At 57.8% G+C, this 21,366-nt stretch overlaps 9 protein-coding genes across 9 annotated transcripts; 2 read left to right on the top strand and 7 right to left on the bottom strand.

Annotated features, from left to right (window-relative positions):
* Positions 1-2,285: 2,285 nt before the first annotated feature.
* N7482_000144 (putative choline sulfatase) lies at positions 2,286-4,131 on the top strand (the record flags this gene model as incomplete). The annotated part of the gene is made up of 2 exons (XM_056682269.1): positions 2,286-2,696; positions 2,749-4,131. The coding sequence occupies 2 exons, from the start codon at positions 2,286-2,288 to the stop codon at positions 4,129-4,131; spliced, it is 1,794 nt and encodes a 597-aa protein (XP_056545875.1).
* An 803-nt stretch (positions 4,132-4,934) lies between these two features.
* Positions 4,935-6,416, top strand: N7482_000143 (nitrilase; the record flags this gene model as incomplete). The annotated part of the gene is made up of 2 exons (XM_056682268.1): positions 4,935-5,408; positions 5,553-6,416. The coding sequence occupies 2 exons, from the start codon at positions 4,935-4,937 to the stop codon at positions 6,414-6,416; spliced, it is 1,338 nt and encodes a 445-aa protein (XP_056545874.1).
* Positions 6,417-7,204: 788 nt separating this feature from the next.
* Positions 7,205-9,689, bottom strand: N7482_000142 (uncharacterized protein; the record flags this gene model as incomplete). The annotated part of the gene is made up of 2 exons (XM_056682267.1): positions 7,205-8,283; positions 8,345-9,689. 2 exons carry the CDS (start codon positions 9,687-9,689, stop codon positions 7,205-7,207), a joined length of 2,424 nt encoding a protein of 807 aa, XP_056545873.1.
* Positions 9,690-9,804: 115 nt separating this feature from the next.
* On the bottom strand, positions 9,805-10,062 carry N7482_000141 (uncharacterized protein; the record flags this gene model as incomplete). Its single annotated transcript, XM_056682266.1, has 1 exon — positions 9,805-10,062. One exon carries the CDS (start codon positions 10,060-10,062, stop codon positions 9,805-9,807), a length of 258 nt encoding a protein of 85 aa, XP_056545872.1.
* A 338-nt stretch (positions 10,063-10,400) lies between these two features.
* Positions 10,401-11,750, bottom strand: N7482_000140 (MBL fold metallo-hydrolase; the record flags this gene model as incomplete). The annotated part of the gene is made up of 4 exons (XM_056682265.1): positions 10,401-10,886; positions 10,992-11,250; positions 11,318-11,448; positions 11,571-11,750. 4 exons carry the CDS (start codon positions 11,748-11,750, stop codon positions 10,401-10,403), a joined length of 1,056 nt encoding a protein of 351 aa, XP_056545871.1.
* A 420-nt stretch (positions 11,751-12,170) lies between these two features.
* On the bottom strand, positions 12,171-13,930 carry N7482_000139 (glutamate decarboxylase; the record flags this gene model as incomplete). Its single annotated transcript, XM_056682264.1, has 4 exons — positions 12,171-12,285; positions 12,349-13,514; positions 13,596-13,623; positions 13,692-13,930. 4 exons carry the CDS (start codon positions 13,928-13,930, stop codon positions 12,171-12,173), a joined length of 1,548 nt encoding a protein of 515 aa, XP_056545870.1.
* A 650-nt stretch (positions 13,931-14,580) lies between these two features.
* On the bottom strand, positions 14,581-16,903 carry N7482_000138 (acetoacetyl-CoA synthase; the record flags this gene model as incomplete). Its single annotated transcript, XM_056682263.1, is given in 6 exon segments — positions 14,581-14,736; positions 14,809-15,103; positions 15,220-15,669; positions 15,731-16,710; positions 16,730-16,743; positions 16,819-16,903. 6 exon segments carry the CDS (start codon positions 16,901-16,903, stop codon positions 14,581-14,583), a joined length of 1,980 nt encoding a protein of 659 aa, XP_056545869.1.
* A 297-nt stretch (positions 16,904-17,200) lies between these two features.
* Positions 17,201-17,530, bottom strand: N7482_000137 (monooxygenase; the record flags this gene model as incomplete). Its single annotated transcript, XM_056682262.1, has 1 exon — positions 17,201-17,530. One exon carries the CDS (start codon positions 17,528-17,530, stop codon positions 17,201-17,203), a length of 330 nt encoding a protein of 109 aa, XP_056545868.1.
* Positions 17,531-19,711: 2,181 nt separating this feature from the next.
* On the bottom strand, positions 19,712-21,087 carry N7482_000136 (uncharacterized protein; the record flags this gene model as incomplete). Its single annotated transcript, XM_056682261.1, has 3 exons — positions 19,712-20,484; positions 20,552-20,853; positions 20,990-21,087. 3 exons carry the CDS (start codon positions 21,085-21,087, stop codon positions 19,712-19,714), a joined length of 1,173 nt encoding a protein of 390 aa, XP_056545867.1.
* Positions 21,088-21,366: the final 279 nt, after the last annotated feature.

Here is a 21,366-nt window from a genome sequence, read left to right as displayed (position 1 = left end):
CTATGGGGGCCTGCAGGTTTATCTCCGGCGGGCACGACAAAACGAAACAGCAACACATCCCCCTATATCGTGCAGCCACTAAGTGAACCTCCTCGGGAGGAGATACCAATCCAGTCATGATGGACTCGTGGCCAGCGGACTGTGATCGGGGCAGTGCTTGGTCCTTCATTCGCGGGTGATCCAGTCGGGGGTATCATGCCTCGCACTTCCCGTAGTACCTCCACGTAGATACGTATACATGGACGGCCGACCGCACAAGGTATACGGAGTTCCTCGTACCGATAGGTGGAGTAGTATTCCTGCAAGACCAACTACATAGCTACGGAGTGACTCGCAACTTGGCGCTGGGCCGCCACCCCGGCCAGGATTCATCTGATCGGCTGTGGTTGCGCCATTCTGGATCGGGTGAAATAGTCCCGCCACGAGCGATGATGCCGTGCGGCAGCCGGCTGGTGTGGAGACCTTCCCCCGAACACTTCTGTGGACGTCCAGCCTGCGCACAACCAGGAGCGCGAAACAGCGGTGACGCCGCTTGGCATTTAGAATGCCAAGGAGAACAGGGCGGTCCGTCGCCCTTCTGTGGAGATCCGGGGAGGCGGCTGAAGGACCTCATGGCGTGCTTGCGCAGGGGGGATTGCTCATCCATAGTGAAACTGGAGCATCCCGGGACCCTTGTCCAGTTAGTTGATTTGATCGATCAAACAGGCAACGAGGATGAGTATCCCATACACCGCCTGTCCCACTTGCCTGACATCCGTACCTCCGCACACCTCCGTCCTGCTAGCTCGCTCGGTCCGGGACCTTTGTTATTTTTTTTTTTCTCTCTTCTCTTCATGCGGTTCGGATGTGGTGCCTGCAGCTCCTGATTCGCCATGCAGATAAGCAAGTGGAGCGAGACCCCGCTAAGCCTCCTTGGGAGCGACTAGCCAGTGGTACGGGCTGGGCCCCATCACAGTCAGGAGGCCTCGGGAGCGACTAGTGCTGGGAATGGGAAACCCAGGGGCAACTCCGCCGGCTGCTGATTGGATCTGCGTGCAATGACACGATCCGGTGGAGACTAGAGTTTGCCCGGAGCGACGGGGGGATCGGCTTCGGTACAAGGGTCTGTCGCGAGCGCCGTTGGCTGCCGTAGTAGACGCACACCACTCCGCGGTCGAGTGAATATCGCAAGAAAACTGCTCGTGGGAAGTGTACCTTGCCAATGCGGAGTGCACATTATGCCTTTCTCCCCTGGGTGGTGCGGCGAGGGGGCGGGATGGCTGCCCATTGTTACGCGCGCGGCCGTGTATCACGTCTGTATTACCCGGTATAAATGACCGTCAGTTGTTCCCACTCTCGCTGCAAGTGGCAACTCGGCACACCACTGCGCGACCAAAGGCTCGCTAGCAACGACCCCAGCATTCTGAATGGACAGGATCGAGTGCCTCGAGCTGGTGACCGAGTCCATTCCTGCCGTTGTCAGCGACCACATGACCATGATCATTGATCTGCAGTTCCGCTGATTCGGCGGATTTGACCGGGATTCCCATTATTCATCGTGCTGGCGACCAGGTCTATACTTCCGTATCTTCCGTATGCATCCCTGACCATACCTGATAGATTACGATCCAGATACGCAATCCAATACGCCATCCAATACCATTGCCGGCTGACTCATCCCGGTTGAAACGGATTACTCCACCGTTGCTCGCCTTCAATCACACCATCGCACTCGAAAATGAGCCCATCTTGCATCTTTGCGGGAGCGTACGTCAGTGTGCCGAATCAGCCGCCCCCTGATCTCCCATGCAGGAGGCTAAGCACCCGGAGTGTTCATGGTATTGGCCCACTGCCCCATGCCCTTCAGCCTGGCATTTGGCTAGGCTTGGTCTGGAGTACAGTTATACTCCTGTAACGATGCCGTACCGAGTGCGACTACCCCGGCAATTGTTCCGTACAAGCGCCATACCACCCATTACCACCTTTTTTTTTTCCATTCACAGGGCTTGGCTGATAATCGTCCTGCCTACAATCTTTCTGATCACGATCCAGTGGGTAGCTCACCAACTGTAGGAACTCCTTTCATTTCTTGGGTCGAGCCCGGGCCTCTCTGGCTATCTTTTTTTCTTTTCTTTTTCCTTTTGCTTCCGTTCCCCACATACGCCATCCGCTCAGCTTCATATATCTACCCGCCCTCCCCCCAAGTCTGGTTCCATCTTCTTCCTCCTTTTTCTTCACATAGCATCCTCGTGGTTTCTTTTCCGTCCCTCCTGGCCGTCCTCTGAATATTGGCAACGCAATTCATCATGGCGACCAAGAAGCCTAACATCCTCTACATTATGGCCGACCAGATGGCCGCGCCCTTGTTGTCTCTGCATGACAAGGACTCGCCCATCAAGACCCCCAACCTGGACCGTCTGGGCAGCGAGGGTGTGGTCTTCGACTCGGCCTACTGCAACGCCCCACTGTGTGCGCCCTCGCGCTTCGTCATGGTCAGCGGCCAGCTGCCCTCCAAGATCGGCGCTTACGACAATGCGGCAGATCTGCCCGCCGACACACCGACCTACGCCCACTATCTCCGCCGCGAGGGCTACCACACGGCTCTAGCCGGCAAGATGCACTTCTGTGGGCCCGACCAGCTACACGGCTATGAGCAGCGTTTGACCAGCGACATCTACCCCGGCGACTACGGCTGGTCGGTCAACTGGGATGAGCCGGTGAGTTCCCCTGCATCCAATTGACTCCATTGTCCGCAATTGGACCCGCCAGGCTGACATTCCGACCCGCCAGGAAATCCGCCTCGACTACTACCACAACATGTCTTCTGTCCTGGAAGCCGGTCCCGTGGTGCGCACCAACCAGCTTGACTTTGACGAGGAGGTCATCTACAAGTCCACGCAGTACTTGTACGACCACGTGCGTCACCGCACCGAACAGCCCTTCTGCTTGACCGTCTCCATGACGCACCCGCACGACCCCTACGCCATGACCAAGGAATTCTGGGATCTGTACGAGGATGTCGACATCCCGTTGCCCACGAACGGGGCCATCCCGCACGACCAGCAGGATGCGCACTCGCAGCGTGTGCTGAAGTGCATTGATCTGTTCGGCAAGGAGATTTCTGATGAGCGCATCCGCGCCGCCCGTCGCGCCTACTATGCCGCGTGCACTTATGTCGATACCAACATCGGCAAGCTGCTCAAGGTGCTGAAGGATACCGGTCTGGACGAGGATACGATTATCGTCTTCACGGGTGACCACGGTGACATGCTCGGCGAGCGCGGTCTGTGGTACAAGATGACCTGGTTCGAGAATTCGGCTCGCGTGCCGATGGTCTTCCACGCTCCCAAGAGGTTTGCGGCGAAGCGGGTGTCCGAGAACGTCTCGACGATGGATCTGCTGCCCACGTTCGCCGGTCTGGTTGGGGCGCCTATTGTGCCGGGGCTCCCGCTCGATGGTGTCTCCCTGGTGCCCTACTTGACCGGCGAGGATGGTCCTCGCACCGACACCGTGTACGGCGAGTACATGGGCGAGGGTACCCAGGCTCCCTTGGTCATGATCCGCCGCGGCCGCTGGAAGTTCATCTATTCGACCATCGACCCGCCGATGCTCTATGATCTGGTTAATGACCCAGAGGAGAAGACCAACCTGGTCGCGGGCCTGCCCATCCCCGCGACGCCCAAGGCCGCCCCCGTCAAGTTCGCCAACCCTCTGTCCGTGCCGGCCAGCTTGCCCACTCCCATCGACACCCCGCGTGTCTCGCCCATCCCGCAGCGTGCCATCGACGCCTCGGCCCAGTACCCGTTCCCCTCGCCCACCCCGCCGCGATCCCCCAGCCCCGCCACGTTCCACGCGCTGCCTAACACCACCGACCCTGCCGAGTTGCTGGCCTACTTTGTCGAGGAGACCCACAAACGTTGGGACCTCGAAGCGATCCGGCAGGACGTGCTGCGGTCGCAGCGCCGCCGGCGCCTGGTGTACTCGGCCCTGATCCAGGGCACCCCCGCGCTGTGGGACTACGAGCCGCGCGTTGACCCCAGCACCCAGTACGTGCGCAACCGGGGCAAAGGCGTGCTCGACGACGTCGAGATGATCTCGCGCTGGCCGCGCGTGTTGCAACAGGCTGCCACTGCGAACGGCATCTCCCCTTGAACTGGAACATTTTCCCACGGAGACGCACCGCACAGTTTGATCTGATCTGATCCGATCCGATCTGATCCGAGACAAGACTGTATAAAAAATTCCTTTCTGCGTATGGATGACCCCTTTTGACCTGATTTCTCATGGCGTTTTGAGCATACCGCATGGCATTTCCATATCTTTCTTTCGTTTTATGTTTGGGTTCTTTCGAGACATTTTTTGTGCGCTTTTTACATCATCAGCGAGGCGCTATACCCGGGAATCCTTCTTTCCTCGTGTCAATATTCATTTCGTCGCATTTTCTCTACCAATCTGCATATCAGAATGATGTGTTGCAGAACTACAAATTACGGGTACTTTTGTTCCATACATTGTTTTCTCATCCCGGGTTGGGCATGCTCGCTCGCCCTTGAAGTTGGGAGGGGAAGTGCCATGGGGTAGGTAGATCTTCAGACTGGGTATATAGTGTGCGATATTGAATGCAGTCAGTTACGCTTACGGTGTTGCGGCGGGGGTCGGTATAAACAAGAGATATAGTTTTGGAGTATATTATACTCTGCGCTAGCGACGTATTCTGCTGGAGATGAACAATGCATGATGTCACCACCGGCGGGAAGTATAAAAGTACGTACTTTAATTCGGTCCACCCCCACACGCGGGGACCCTCGGGCGAGCTCCAGTCGTCTCCTCACCAACCCCAGTATACTTCCCTCTTTCATCCAGTTCTCACCTTTTCATTCTCATTGGTATTGACTGTCCTAATTGTATATCCGCCCCCCACCTTATTGAGTTTCTTTTCCTCCTGCTCTACAACCATGCCCTCCCTCACTGTCGCAGTCTCCCAATCCCGTACTCTCCTCACCACCCCGCTCACCCTCGCCGCCCTCGAACGAACAGCCCACCTCGCCGCTCGCCGCGGCGTGCACCTCCTCCTCTTCCCCGAAGCCTACCTGGGCGGATACCCGCGCACTTGTGGCTTCGGCGCAGCCGTGGGGAGCCGCGACCCGCGAGGGCGCGACCAGTTCCTCGCGTACTTCAAGGCCGCGGTCGATCTGGGGGATACCCCGGCTGGCGGCGGGGACGACTGGGTAGAGCGGAGGCTGGAGGTTGCGGCGGGTAAGGCGCAGCGCGGCGATGGGACGAGAGAGGTGTTGGAGAGAATTGCGAAGCAGACGCAGGTGTTTTTGGTGGTGGGGGTAGTCGAGAGGGCTGGGGGCAGTTTGTATTGCGCGGTGGTGTATGTGGATCCGGTGAGGGGCGTGTTGGGCAAGAGGAGGAAGGTGATGCCGGTATGTTCCTCCTTCCCCGTTCCCTCCCCCTTCCCTTTTTCTGATCATATCGTCAACGGACACCAGTCGGAATAGACCGTACTCTTCTGGTGATCTCTCACGTACCTCAGTTTGACGTGCGCTCATTTGCTATGTATTGTATAGACCGGCTCAGAGCGTCTCATCTGGGCCCAAGGCTCTCCAGCGACTCTCCGCGCCGTAACGACAACCCTCAACGGTATCCCCCTGACCTTGGGCTCGGCTATCTGCTGGGAGAATTACATGCCGCTCCTCCGGCAGAGCTTGTACGCTCAAAACGTCAACATCTACCTCGCTCCCACCGCCGATGCCCGAGATACCTGGCTAGCACTCATGCGCACCGTTGGCGCCGAGGGGCGGTGCTTCGTACTATCGGCAAATCAGTGTGTCCGGGGAAACGAGTTGCCTGCCTGGATTACGGGCCAGACTAAGGGTGTCGAAAAAGAAGCCGAAGCCCCGTCACCGTTGAAAAGTAATGTCCCAGTCCCACCACCGCAGATACCACCGCAGATACAGACGACTCCTAGCGGGAGGAAATTGTCTATTACGGCGGAGGGTCCGCACGAGATTGTCTGGCCGCAGTGCCATACCCAAACACCGGATCAGCCTGCGGCGCAGGCTGACACTGACACCGCCACTTTTGCATCAGACTTCAACATCTGCAGCTCTGAATCCGAGTACATCTGCCGCGGCGGAAGCTGCATCATCTCGCCGCTCGGCGATGTCCTCGCCGGGCCTCTGTGGGAAGTCTGCACCGACGACGCACCAGACAGCGAGGACGCGGCCGTTCGTAGTGCGCCACTGGGCACATCGACCGCTGATGGCGGCGTGCAGGACGTCGCTGCTGGGAATGGGCTGGCCATTGCGCAAATCGATCTGGATGACTGTGAGCGCGGGCGGCTGGATTTGGATGTGGCGGGGAGTTATTCTCGAAGTGATGCGTTTAAGCTCACTGTGGAGGGCCTCGAATTGAGTCCACCGCCGGTATGAAGGGCCCGCTATTGCGCTCATGTCAAAGTTCGGCCCGTATGGTATGGCATGATTCGAGGTCGACCTGCTATACCTTGAATCCCGGCCCATCTTCTAGGGTGGTAGTGCTTTAGCAAATATCGAGCTCGCCTTGCGAAAATAAGTTCAATTTCAATTTCAGGCACAGTAATAGCTGACCATCATCTTCTTGTCGTCCAGAGCGTTTATCGTTCACTGGAGAATCCCATCGAGTGAGCCTTTACCTCTGGTTCCTATAAAAAGGTTATTTGAATCACTTCTTCCATGGCGCTTTTCCTTCTCCTGCCCTTTCGTCGTACCCTCGCTCGGGCATCTCGGTGTATAAAATTTGGTCGTTATCCCCAGATACATTCGTTGGTTGCCATCATTAGATATATGGCGAGAGTTGAGGGATTGATCGACGACCAGTCTAGATATACGATAATACCAACCGGCCGAGGGAGGCAGTGGAGGAATGATCGAGAAAAGAAAGACCTTCGTTTATGTGCATCATAAGAGACCCTGGCTAGTACAGTAAGTGGGGTTTATACGGCCGCCATACATACTAGGGAAGATGAGAGGGAAAGAGGGAGAGAATGTGAAGATAAGAAATCCTAATCCTCCTATATGTCAACACCCAGATCCTCGGGCCACTGGAACCCAACAAAACGAATGGGGATATCAATGCTATCAATCGTGGTCGTCATTGCCATGCCATCATGTGCCACTCCTGCGTCCTATATACAACAGCGCTCTCCTGCTCGGCCTTTGTGTTTTGAGATGCATTCGCTTCACTCTATCATCCACACGGGCGCTTTGACCAGGACCATCGGCGAACCCTTGCCGCGCACCTCGACGGTTAGGAACGATGCGAAGCGGATGCGTGTCGGGGTCTCGCGTTCCTCGGCGGTTGCGGGTTTCTCCTCGTGTTGAGGCCCGGCCGGGGGACGGGTGGGTTCGGGTTTGCGGCCCATCAGGGCGCCGAAAACCGATTTCTTGGGCGGCTTGTATGTGGGCGGAGAACCGATATCTCCAGCCCCCGTGGAGTTGGAGCCAGGGGAGGAGTCATCCTCCACTGCGGCGGACTCGTCGGGTGCGTGGTCTGCTGGTGGTGGGGGCTGGTGTGTGAGAGGGGGCAGGCCGCCTTCCACCTTCATGTATCTCTCGACAAAGGAGATGTTGGGTGGGAAGTACTCCACATGAACGTCGCGGGCTTCGAGCGGGATTTTCTCGGTGATGTTGATGGTGTTCTCAATAATCATCCGCACGCCCGCCTCCAAGCCCGGGAGGGCATTGTCATGCAATTGGCCGCTCAGGAAGGAGGCAAGCTCCGCAATGGAGTGCTCGACCAGTTCTGCGCGATGCTCTTGGGCGGCGGGTGTGGAAAGGGTGTCACCAAGCCCATCAAAGGTCGTCCGGCGCCAGTTCGAGAGCCGCACCACCGCGTTCTCGCGGTCTTCGTCCGTGGCCGGTCGCGTCTGCTGTCGTCGCAAGTTCATCTCAATGCTCTTCAGCTGAATACTTAGAGCGGGATCCAGGCCCGGATGGAAGTGTCGCTGGAAGACCTCTTCCACCAACCACCGACTGATCACAGCCCGGCCCACCGCCGTCATCTCCTTGGTCCCCACCGCCGTCGCATCATCCGTCACCAGGCCCTGTAGCCATGACGGAATGGCGCGCCAGTCCTTGCGAACGGAGAATGCCAAGTCCTTGATCGCCCCGTCCAATCGTTGAAACCGATTTGCATATTCGTTATCGTCGAGCACGGTACGGGACACGGCCATACGCTGATGCGCCACCGTGTTCTGGAGATGCTGCACCTGGGCTTCCTTGTCAAAGTAGTAGCGCTTCACCTTGGAATATTTGGTCTCTGCTCCTCAGTTAGAATCCTGCGCTCCAATGGGTCCCGCTTTTCCATTCTTGCAACTCACGCAACTCTTCATGTTTCTGCAGCAATGCTCGCACATCAATTTCGCCAGCGTCATCGCGTATCCGAGTTCCGGTTGGAGTGGCCCGTCCCGGTTCCGGCATGGTCTGAACCGTACTGCCCCGTCGGCTGGAATCGCCCGGGGGCCGGTCGTTCGAAGGAGGTAGTTGCTGTGGTTGCTGCTGCTGCTGCTGCTGCTGCTGTTGTTGTTGTTGTTGTTGTTGTTGTTGTTGTTGTTGTTGTTGTTGTTGTTGTTGTTGTTGTTGTTGACCCTGAGGCGGTGGCACCGGTGCGGAAGCCTGCTGCATGGCGTCAGGATGGGTCTGCTGACGGACTGGGGAAAGTGGCTCGATAGTCTGCCGGGAAGGGGGCCGGGAAATGAATACCAGATCCTGCTGGATGCGCGGTTGGGGCTGGCCCCGGTGGCCCTGTTGATCTGGAGTGTAGCGAGGTGACTCGGGCGGCGCGTCGGTGGGCGATGGTCGGCTGCTGTTTTGCTCGAACAGGCTTGGCTCGGCGCTGGAGCGCTCGAGAGGGGATGGTAGGGGGCGTTGGAACTGCTGATGATGGGGGAGGCGCTGCGGTTGCTGCTGCGGTGGCTGCGGGGGGGGCCACTCGAGGTTGTCGCGTGAAGAACGCTGGATCTGCGGCTGCGGCTGCGGGTGATGTTGTTCCTGGTAGGCTATTGAGGCAGACCGCGGCTCATAGGAGTGACTGTTCGACACTGGAGCCGGGTCGTCCGAGTAGCTGTGCGGGGTGTACTGATCCTCCTCGGTGGTGTCGGCCAGGGAGTGGTGGGGAGGCGGGTGCTGCGGTGAGGTCGGTTGAGAGATTGGATGGGAGACGGTCTTCCCCTTGACGGAGTGACTGCGATCGAGGAAGCCGGACGACGGCCGCACAAATAAGCCCTTTCTGGTGCGACGAGGCTGCGGATCCTCGGGGGCGACGGTCGGTCGGTCGCGTTGTTGCAGGTGGGGCTGACGCTGGCTCTGGGAACGGTGCAAGGAGGATTGCGTGGGTTCTTGAAGCGGAGGTGAACGCTGATGCGAATGCTGATGTGGATGCTGATGTGGATGCTGATGCGGATGCTGATGGGGTGGCGGAGGCCACGTTGGTGGGTTCGAGCCCGACCCGTCGTTACCGATACGGTAGTCGGAAATGCGGTGGTCCGTGTAGTCGTCACGGTGGCTGTTGTGGTTATGGTTGTGGTTGTGGTTGCTGGCGTTGGCGGTGTTGGGGCCTGGTGGAGCCACAAACGCGGGGTGGACCAGTTGCTCAGCCGAGCGGGCAGGATAACGAGCAGGGGTGGATGGATTGGACGGCGACTTGGACTTCTTAAAGAGGGGCATGACTTTCCAAGATCAGATCCCAGATCCAAGATCCAAGGGGGAGGGGGGGGGGGGTTCGCAAAGAGGACAACACGAAGACGAGGGAAGGCTGAGGTGGAGGTGCGATCGGCGGGGGTCAGCAGTCATTGGGCGGCTGTTCTATATTTAAATATGTCGCCCTCTCCTCGTCCAGGGGAGGAATGTGGAAGACGAGGAGGATCAAGGAGATGGGAGCAACAACATGACAGTGAACCATGCGCAATGGACCGCTGGCGGCGCCGAGACCGGTTGCCTCGAGGGTTCGAGCAGAGTTCCCAGGCGATCCAAGGTCCAGGAGAACAGCAGGAGCAGTCCAGGAGCAGTCCCGGAGCAGGCCTCGTATGCGCGGACGCATGTTTAGGGGGCCAGAGGCTCACCCGCCGCGCCACTGGGGTTGCGTAGGTTGATTCCTTGGGTGCGGGCGCTAATAGGTTCGGGGCTTCCAGGAACCCCGCCTTAAACAAGACCCTGCTTCACCTGAAACCACGGCGCTGCCATGCCCGATCCATGCGTCGCCTATGGGATGTATCGCATTCGGATTGTGCCAGTCGTGCAGGAGATGGACATGCAGTATGCATGATAAGCCGTCAGATCGGCTCACCACCCACGCTCCAACCGCCAACGATAACGAGAGCGGCTATCGTGATGGGCAATGGCAATGGCAATAGCGGCTACAACTGTCTCGCGCTCGAACTAGAAGTAATGCCCCCCACCCCCAAAATACGTCTCCTCCTCCCTCGCCCGGCCAACCTCCTCCCGCACCCGAAACGCATAACTCTCCATCCGCTCCAAAAGCACCATCTTCCCGCCCAACCCAGCCCTCTCCACCTCCCTCGCGAAGTCCTCCACGGGGCTCGCAAACACCGCATAATCATCATAATGGATCGGGATGGTGACGTCCGCCCCGATCAGCCGCATCATCTGCACGCCCTGCGTCGCGTCCATGCTCACCATAAACGCGAGCGGCGCCAGTGCCGGAGACGGGATCAGCGTGCCGCCCAGGTGCGCTAGCATCAGGTCGATCGGCTGGTCGGCGAAGCGCTCTGGGATTGCGTAGAGTTCCTCGGAGACCAGCGTGTCGCCGGCGATGTAGATGCGGTAGCCGCAGGTGAAGTCGGTGGGGTCACTGGTGTCGGCGCCCGTGCCGAGTTCCAGCATCCAGCCGTTGGTGGGGGGAATCTAGTAGAGCGGAAGAGCCGACGGTGAGCTACAACATCTGATATCGGATTTCGGACCTGCCCCGCAGGAACTTGGGGAGAACTTTGGGGGTGTCGGACGACGCACTGCATGGGCCAGTTTATTGAGCCGCTCCACCACCGCATTGCAGGGTACGTGTTTCCCGGGCATCCCCGTCACGCGAACGAGCGGTCGTTTCGGTCCCCCGGTGCCGGCCACCTCGACCATCCCCGTCTCGAAGGGGGCGAGCGCAAAGACATTGGTGAATGAATCGTCTTTGTTGGTGAGCTGGACCCGGGCGTGCGGCGTGGTGATGATGGAAAGATCCCGGCGGAGCGAGGCTTCGACCTTCTGGTCGAAATGGTCCCTTCGACCATTAGCTGCCTCCCGAGTGAGAGCCCTTTGGGGGTCCACTTGGAGAAGAGAGGACCTACTTGTGGTAATGGGAAAGGAGGACGAGGTCAATGCGCGGCAGATCATGTAATTCGACGGCGGGATGGGTGCGTCGTTCACTCGACACACCGGCACCGAAGGCAGCCTCATCGCCGGCAGGGAGAAAGTTGGGCTGGAAGAGTCAGTGCGAAGGTAAGAGGGAAGCGCGAAGAGGAGCACTTGCATCGGTCATGATTCGGATTCCGGCCCATTCGCTGTCCCTGTTAGCCCGGGATCCCAAGTATAGTCCAGCACCACGAACATGATGGTCGTCGCCGTCCCGACAAAGAACAACGAGGCGTTCTCGTTACCGCCATCAGAGGGATGATGCTTTGTCTCCTTTGCCGGTGGCAGTCGATCTGGCATGACAACTGCCCGAGGAAGATCGCGGGTTGGGGGCCGGTCCGCGTCCGGGTTGATGAAGATATGCTGCATGGTGCTGGGGATTCACATTCCGTGCAGAGATCCTGATGATCTTGGAGAATCAGACGAAAGAAATGCCGCTGAGCACGTTACCTACTCTGTCTACAACCACAGGAGACATCAAAGACCGCGTCGACGTGACGTCACGGATCAAACCAATTAAGTCTCTAAGCCATAACCATAGCCAATATCAAATTGTAATCAACCCATCGGAACAGGCGTCTGCTATGTGAAAAAGAACATACATACAAATGGCGGACAGATAAGAGGGGACTCCCCCCTCGCCCCCGCGGCATCAACAGTAAGGCAAGATCGGGCCCAGCCACAAATCCTCCCGGGATTCCCTCTGGGCAACTCGAAAACAATCATGGACACGGACAGGGGATGGTTCGTTCCGGGATCTGCGATGCCCGGCATCGATCATCGACCCAATTAGCACACCCCGTGCGACTTGCCAGTCTTGCCCTGCAGCGAGTGCTTCTCGTCATGGTAGTGATTGTGGGTGTGCTTCTTGTGGCGCGGGTGGGCGCGGTGGCTGACTATGTGCCTGGATTTGAAAGTTAGTTGAGAAATAGTTATGACAGCACCGGACAGGGTGGGAAGAACATACGCCTTGTACTTGTCCATCATGGCCAGGTCCATGGCCTCGAGGGTCTGTAGCGCCAGCTTGATGTCGGTAATCAGGCTATCGCAGCGGTTCATGCTGAAGTCCTCGCGGACAACGATGCGCATGAGCTGCAGCTTACCACTGTTCGGAGCCATGGTGTATGCGGGAACGATCCAGCCGCGCTCGCGCAACTGGTGCGCCAGTGTGAATTCGTCGAATACGCGGTCCGGGTTCGGCGACAGGCGGAACGCCACCAGAGGCAGGCCGTTGCCCTGACCCTGGCTCATGATAATCATACCCATCTGCGTCAGCTGTGCGGCCATGTAGTCCGCAATGCGGGTCAGGTTGACCATGATCGAGCGGTAGCCGTGCTTGCCGAGGCGGATCAGCTGGTAGTACTGTCCAATCACCTGCGAAGCACCCTTGGAGAAGTTCAGGGTGAAACTGGCCTGGTCGGCGCCCAGGTAGTTGATGTTGAAGACCAGCTCCTGCGGCAGGAACTCGGGCGATCGCCAGATCACCCAGCCCACACCGGGGTAGACGAGACCATACTTGTGTCCGGAGACGTTTATGGAGACCACCTTCTCGAGACGGAAGTCCCACTCGAGATCGGGCTTGGTGAAGGGGGCGACAAAGCCACCGCTGGCGGCGTCGACGTGGATCGGGCAGTCGATGCCGCGCTCCACGAGGAGGTCGTTAATCGCCTTGACGTCCTCGTACTCTCCAGTATAGGTGGTACCGATAATGGCACAGATTCCAATGGTGTTCTCATCAACGAGGTCGACGGCCTGCTGGGGGTCGATGACATAGCGGGTGTCGGTGCAGTAGACATACTTCTCCTCGACGTCAAAGTAGCGGGCAGCCTTCTCCCAGCAGACCTGGACCGCGCTGTTCATGACGATGTTGGGGCGCGAGTAGTCCTTACCCTCGGCCTTGCGCTTGTTCTGCCAACGCTTCTTCATGGCCAGGGTGCCCAGCATGATGGCCTCGGACGAGCCAATGGTTGAAGTGCCCATGGCATTCTCACTATCGGGGTCGGTCGGGCAGTTGTACAGGCGGGCAATCATGTTGACGCAGCGGTTCTGGATCTCAGCGGAGTGCGGGTACTCCTCGTAGTCGATGAAGTTCTTGCTGAAGGCCTCAGTCATGATGTCCTCGATCTCCTCTTCCTACAAAACATGGGAGCGTTCGCATTAGCGGTGATCTGAAATACCATTGGTCCTCCTGACCGTTCTCAGATGCGATCATACCATATAGGTGGTGACAAAACTGGCCAAACTGCAAGAGACGAGTCAGCCCATCGTTCGGTGTCTTCGGTGTTGGGCATGCCATTGGCAACGACATACTTGAGCTTGGGGTTGCCATCCAGGCTCAGCTCATCCTTGATCATACGGGCGGCAATCTGCCGGGGCATTTCACGCTCGGGCATCTCATGCAGGGGCATGTGGTCGGCGGCAAAATGGCTGCCGTAGACGTTGGTGTAGAAGTCATTCTCGTCAGGCGGAGTGGCCACGATGGAGTCGAAGGTGCGGGACTTGGGGTCAAAGACCTCGTCGTCATTCTTCACAGAGGCGAGATGAACCATGATTGCAATGAGGGAGAGGGATAGAGATGGAGGAAAGGAAGAAGGGAAAAGGGAAAGAGGAAGAGGAGCGCTAAAGAGGGGAGCACAACCGCTACGCAGGACAAAACAAGCCGTGCGGGGGATGACGTTGCCGCCGTGGCCGACAGCTAACCAGCTTGCAGCTCGACCAGCGCAGCTCGTACTTTCCGGCATTTCCATTGGCCCGTCTTGCTTGACCTCCTGTTTCATCCGATCGCCCTGCTATTTCGCGTGCCTCAACCTTTTCCCTTCCATGTCTGGGACCACCCCACTCAACCCGGCTCTGTCGATACTCCTTTCAACAACAAAGCTTGGTGAAAGCTTGGCAGAGTGACGATCGGCCCTCCCGGTACATCCGATCTGCCCCTCCCATGCCCCTCCCCGCGACAGCCACTGGCGCTGGGCTGGCCGACCCTCACTGGCGCCACGTCGAGCCAGCGCTAGCGGTGTGGGTGCGCCCGATACTGGCACATTCAATAATCGGTCGGTGATAATGGTTTCCATGATACAGCGATAGTGTGAGACACGAATCATTCATTCCTATCCGGACACGTTCTATCTGGAAGTGGATGCTGGTCGATTTCACGCTGCCTATTCCAAACTTCCCAAACTCTCCAAACACGCGTTTTCGCTTAGAGCTTACTCTCGCGCTCAAGCCTCTCCACCTCGGCGAATCGGTAGTAAAACTCCAGGCTGTCCGGGTTGAGCAGCGTCCCCGAGGGCTGGATCCGTTTGCCGCACACAATCTGCTTTACTGGGAGCTCCACTTTCTTCAGGTTGACCGTTGTCTAGTGAAATATGTCCCGGGTTAGTCCCGCCTGTCGGCGAGAAGAGAGGGGTCGAGCGCCAGGGCCACTTACGGGGATCTCGGGCGTCTCAAAGATGAACATGGGCACATGGCGCGCGCTAAGTTCGGTCCGGATCGCGCTCTTTACGCGCGTCCTCAGGTCAGCTGTGAAGGCGGCCCCAGGCTTCATTAGCAGGAAGAGCATGACGCGCTCGTCCGGATCCGACGGGCGGCGCTGGCCCACACAGATGGAATCGGCGATCTCCTGTGAGAATTGGCCCTCGATGACGCGGTAGATTTCTGTTGAGCCGAAGCGAACTCCCGACGGATTGAGGACCCCGTCGGCGCGGCCGTGGAAAACAAGCTGTCTGGTGGTGGGATGGATGGCTACGAAGTCACCGTGGGTCCAGACATCTGTAGAAGTGAGCAATGACTCCAGCGTAGACGAGTTGCCAGGGGGGAGGGGTGGGACATACTATCGAACCGGGCGAAATACGCATTGAAGTACTTCTTGCCATCCGCATCGCCCCAGAACTGCGTGGGCATGTTAGGGAAGGCTGAAGTAGCCACCAGTTCTCCCGGCATGCCCTCTTCGATGGCAGCGCCTGGGACGCCGGTGCCTCCTTCGATCGTCGAGTCGTAGACTTCGACTGGCACACCCAAACTGCATCCCGCACATCCGCCTACATACACGGGGGTCAGCGGATTGCCGATCCCAAAACAACCGGCGATATCAGTGCCACCCGAGATGTTGTTCAGGCGGGTGTGAGACGGGAATCCTTCGTCGTAGAACCACTCGAAAAGAGCATCCCGCAGGACCATGCCGGTGCTGGTGACAACCTTCAGAGCGCTGAGGTCGACCATCTCGCGGGGCCTGATCTTCGCTCGCTGCAGCTCCTGCAGCCACCGCGGGGAAATACCCAGATGGGTCACCCTGCATGGTCAATCAGATAGATCCCGTCTCGGAGAGGAGGCTAGAACGGAACGATAATTACCTTTCTTGAGCCGCTAGAGTCACCAACGAGGTCACGTCGGGCAGGAATGGGCTGCCGTCGTAGAGGACCGCTCGGGCTCCAAAGAGCAGGGTCTGGATGGCGCTTAGGTACATGATCCACCCCGTCGTCGTGTACTGTAGGGCGACACTCTGCGGTCCGAATTCGGTATGCAAACTGCCCTCCTTGAAGGCATTCAGCAACACCCCTCCCACCGAATGGACAATGCACTTGGGCTGGCCCGTCGTGCCGGACGAGTACACCACGAGAAAGGGGTCCCGGAAATGGATTCGCTCAAACTCCAAGCGATCCCGACCACCGGCCTTGGAGAGAAAGCTTGACAACGTCCAGCCCCGAGGAATGCTGTTGATATCAGCCGGCTCCGAGGGGAATCGGGGTAGCGAGACGACGCCCTGGAACTCCGATACTGCGTCCATCCCGTGAGAAATGTCCCTCATCTTGCCTCGCAAGTCGATCTTCTTCCCGTTATATACCGCAAAATCATCCATGAACAGCCACCGAGGCTTAATCTGCAATAATCGATCCAGCACGCCCTTCACGCCCATATCGGTCGAGCTTGAAGAGAAGATCGCGCCGAGAGCGGTCGTCGCCAGCATCACCAGCAGCGTATCAATGCTGTTCGCCGAACAGACGCTAACGCGATCGCCCCGAAGCACCCCATTGGCTTTCATTGCCTGCACAAGGGCGCCAGTTCGTTGCCTCAATTGACCCCAGGTTAGATGGACCGCACTCGAGGAACCGCCCTCGCGGACTTCGGTGACGGCAACCTTATCATCCTCCTTACCCACCGTCTCTCCTGCGCTCCGCGAGAAGAGCAGGTTCTCGGCAAAGTTGAGCTTCACCCCGGCAAACCAGGATGGCACGCTGTCCATGCGCGCCGACTCGTCCACGACGCGGGCGTAAGCGCCCTCGTGGATGATCGGGAAGAACTTCCAACAGAAATCCCAGAACGCGGAGCGGTGCTGGACCGAGTAGAGATACATATCGTGGAATGTCTAGTAAACACATCATCAGCCGGATTCATGTATGCCTCATTCGGGGTACTCACGTCGAACTTCCTCCCCACGGACCGCTCCAGCTCCCCCGGAACTGAGCCATCTGCGTCGATCCCGGGTCAGGATGCTCCCAGAGCTTGCGGGGGAGAGGTGCCGTCATTTCTATCAGTCTCGAATTAAAATAAAAAAACAAAGTCTAGGTAGTCGAGGGGTGATTTGTGATGGGATTACGGTGCCTTTTATCACTCATTGTCCCTCATTACCCAGCCACTAACCGAGGGCCGACGCGCCAAGCTTCCCCAGCCCGCTTGAACTCCGCGGGGTCTGGACGGTAAGCCCCGCCGGGCCCGGGGTATGCGGGACCTATCCGGCATTTTTCCCAGATGGCGCTTGCTTCCAATTTCTATGCGGCTACAAAAGTGATAGAACATCTAGGGCTTATCGGATCGGGCTGCGTCTATTGCATATCTTGCTGGGATTGGTGGGGAGGTACCATCGGGACAGCTGTACTTGTCCGACTCCCACTACGATTCGAATAACGCGTTGAGGTGGCAACCGCCTTCTCAAGCTCTGTCTTGTCCTCGCAAGCCACAAAGACAAACCGGTCGAATCGCAGAATCACGTACCGCTTGGCGCCAACACTCTTCCACAGCAGCGTCTCGTCGTAGCCCCGCGGGTGTGGGCGGGAGTCGCACAGCGCGACCGGGCGAATTGCGCACCGGTGGCTGTGCGGAAGAGCGGGTATTGGCATACGCCCGCCTGGCACCGCGACCAGATATGTAGGCATGTTCCTGGAGCAGATTGGTGGGTTGCAGCCGCGCAGGCTGGCGACGGGGAGTCTGTTCTAGATCATGAATTTGCTGAGTGGATTAGCCGCGCCCCCTCCTCTAACTGCTGTCCTGACTGTAACTAAGATCCTCAAGTGCCTCGACATTTTTTCTTCTCTGTCTTTGGATATGACACATCTTGGTCATCTTGGCGACCAAGCGATCTGCAAATCCTCCATCAAACACCCTCACCTCATCATCCACGCAGGATATGGACGCATTCATCACATGCTGGAAGTGCGGTCAGAGGGGGCACCGAAGCCCAGTTTGCAGAAACGATCCATTGCCTATTGAAGATGCAGGAGGAATGTTTTCAAGCGACGACTCGATGCTCTCTTGCGGTGATGTTCGCTCCTTTCGACTCTCCGACGAGGTTTTCTTCTTCTCTCATTGTGAGTCTCGGAAAGACATAGGTTTGCTGAGCTCGTTGACTGTCTTGAATGGCAGAACATGATATGCAGCCAGGGCATAAATCGTCTGTTCAACGCCGGAAAGTGATAAAAACACGCCAACCGAGCCTTCTGATACCTGGCCCATAAGACAGATAGACTGGCCATGAGAAATATGACCATGTTCTTGAGAAGCACGTGGTAGGGGATTTCTTCGAAGCAGGCACCGTCTTTCGCTGAGTTCCAACTCGTTTGAACCTGATGGTTCCAGGAATTGCTGGGTCTTTGAGATACAATCCATTGCGTGGGGAAAATGTACCTTCATGATACCCATAGGCTCTTCTTGAGAGGCAAGCAAAGCACCAAGGCTTGTTGTATCGTCATCATCAATATAAAGATAGATGCAATCTATCGATAGCCGGGACCAGCCCAAACTTGCAATGAGTAGCCACCACGGCCCTTGCAGTATGGCTACCACGGAGAAAAGTCCTAAATATATGGGAGATCTTCATCAAAAGGGCTGAACTGGTTGCAGTTGAGATGGCACGAGAGTCGTTGGCTTCTGCAAAACTGGGAAGAGCAACTCCGCCTCACTGGAGTAGCGCAGTCATTGTGCGATGCCGTTGTGGTTGAGGTCTTGATGTCGGCGTGATGGAGATTGATTCTCCTGATTGCGGTCAGATTGGGTCAGAATGGGAATCTTTGATGCTCGCAAGCCGGTCGATTCCATCCAGTGAGACCCCCTCAAGCTGTTCTCGAGTTCTCTTCGTCCTCAGCTCTCGGGCTTCTGGCACGTCTCAGGAACACTTGCAAAGAAGGATGCAGGCCAAGGGCAAACTCCCTGAGCAGTCTCTGCGTCGGTCACCAAACTGTCGGAAACATAATGCCGACCACTGAAATGGAGCGGTTTAGGGTTGGGTTTGGCGTTGACGCTTTGGGTGCTGGTGGAGCAGACGCAGAATTTATTCTCATGGCCATAAAGTAGCCCAGAGTAGCAACTACTGTAGGTGTAACAGCCGAGGATTGGTGTACACTGAGAGAAGTCGGACCGACTCGATGAGTTGAGAAAACAAATTAGATCAGCTCCCCACCTGTCTACCAGGCCCCTCCACGTTCAACTATCGTGTGCTGGCGTAAGTGGAGATGCGATCCCAACGCTCTCCAGCTCCAGCCCGTCACAGCCTCGTCATCCACGACTCCACTGCAGCCCCGTATGCCCCAGAGAAGCTAAGCTATGACGGCGTGATCATCGCTAGTTCCATCCTACAGCTACAACCAAGATACCAGGTTGTTGGGCCCTGCAGTCCCCCCACAAGGGAGCCACCGCATGGACCAGGGCCAGGACCAGGAGGACTAGCGGTGTATATCGTGGAGTCCCTCAACGGAGCACAGACAACTCCGGTAAGGTCGGGTCTCGACTACGTAGAGAAAAGGGGAAGGCGTTCCAAATTCCTCCAGGGAAAAATCTTAGTCAATCAACACTCGGGTATGTTAGATGTTATATAAATTTCGATTGGTGTATCATTCAAAAAAACCGGACTTGCACAAAAAAAAAAAAAAAAAAGGAGAGAGAAAAAGGAAACAGGGAAAATCAAACACGTCTCCAAGCATGCAGCAACTACCACAGCCCTCATCGGCGCTGCATATCGTACACCCACTCTTTCTTTCTTTCCTTCTCTCCTCTCTTTCTCTCTTCTCTCCTTCTTACTCCTGCACTAAGCTACTCATGGCCAGAAAAGAAGACTTGCTTCTTTACTTGAACATGCGCTTGAGCTTAGCGAAGAATCCGCCCTTCTTCTTTTCGGCCTGTGCCTCTGCTGACGGCTCGGCCTTGGCCTCGTCGCTCTTCTTCGCCGCCTCGCCTGCAGGAGATACAGTATCCTTGGGTGCCTCCTTGGGAGCCTCCTTGGGCACGTCAGCCTTGGCCTTGGGCGCCTCGCCACGCTTCGCCGCGGGCTCGGGCTTCTTGGGCTCCTCGGTGACCGGAATAGGGGCGGTGGGGGCGGTGGCGGCCTTGTTGGTCTTGGACGAGCCGATGGCGGCCGCAGCAGCAGCGACGGCGTCGGGCGAGGCCTTAGGCGCCTCGGCGGCAGCGGGCTGCTTCTTCTCCTCGGTCTTCTGTTCCTCGAGCGTCTTGGGCTCGGGCACGGGCTCGGGCTCGGGAGCCGTGTACGCGGCGGTCGAGGCCGGGCCAGCACCGGCCAGAGCCATCTGGTCGGCCACCTGCTCCTCCTCGGTCTTGGCCATCTTGTGCGGCTTCACCTCGTCGTTGGAGAAGATGGGCTTCTCGTAGGGACGCTTGGAGTGGGAGACATCGGTTTCGCCCGGGGTCGCGGCCGGCACGACAGCCGCGGCGGTGGGCGACTCGCCGGTCTTGGGGCGCTCGGGCAGGGAGGAGGTGGGCGCGGCGGCGCCGGTGGTCGCAGCAGTCGACGTGGCGGACTCTTCGGCGGCAGTCTCGGTGGTGGAGGGATAGAGGTCGGCGGCGGTGGTAGACTCCGTGGTGGCGGTCGTGGGGAGGACGGCTGGATGAGGGGCCATGTTAGCTTCTTGTCATCGCTTGTTCCGGTGCTTCACTGTGTTGCTGCTTACCCTTGCCCTTGCTCTCGCTCTCCACCTCAGCAACCTGGCCGGCCTTGGAGGCCTGCGCCTTGTCCACGACGTCCTGCACGCTGCCCTCCTCCTTCGCCTCTACGACGGGCTCTGCAGCTGCCGTGGGCTCCGCGACCGTCTCCACGGGCTTCTCAGCCTCCTTGGTCTCGGTCACGGCGGGTGCAGTGCTATCGGCCACCTGTGACTCGGCGGCGGGAGCCTCTGGCGTCTCGGCGGCCTCGGCGGCCTCGGTCTGGCCATTCTCATGAACAGTGTTATCCTCGACCTCCTGGTTGGGATGACTGGGAGTGTGAGGGTCAGCGCTGCGTCAACAAATTGGTTGCGACCCGAGAAAAGCCGATGGCACGCGACCACCACTATGTTCTTCTCATTTTGGTCTTTTTTTTTTTTCTTTGTGGCATGGACATTGACACTTACACGACGCTCTTCGCAGTATCGGCGACCTTGTCGATGGCAGCGACGGCCGCGGGCTTTGCGCCGCCCTTGCTCTTCTTCTTTCCTCCCTTCTTGGGCATGATGGTCGTGACGATTCGTGTGTCTGGATTGGGATGCGGTCAGAATTACCACGCCGGGATGACGACAGGAGTGCGGCGCCCGGCGAGAGGAATGCGGAGGGTAGACGAGAGGGTGCGTTGCTGGCCGGCGCACGGCTAGCGAAGTGATTGAGGACGACTTACAGTAGGTGAATGTGGGTGGATGAGGTGAAGAGCGGACGAGTTTGAAGATGGGAAGATGAGTTGACGGGAGTGGGCCAAGATCCCCTACAGTAAGGGATGGATGGCGTCCGGTATGCT

This window comes from Penicillium canariense (assembly GCF_028826845.1).
Source record: "Penicillium canariense strain IBT 26290 chromosome Unknown utg000001l_segment0_segment0, whole genome shotgun sequence".
NCBI lineage: Eukaryota > Fungi > Ascomycota > Eurotiomycetes > Eurotiales > Aspergillaceae > Penicillium > Penicillium canariense.
Note: the sequence above shows the minus strand (reverse complement) of the source record. Positions and strands in the feature narration are given on the sequence as shown.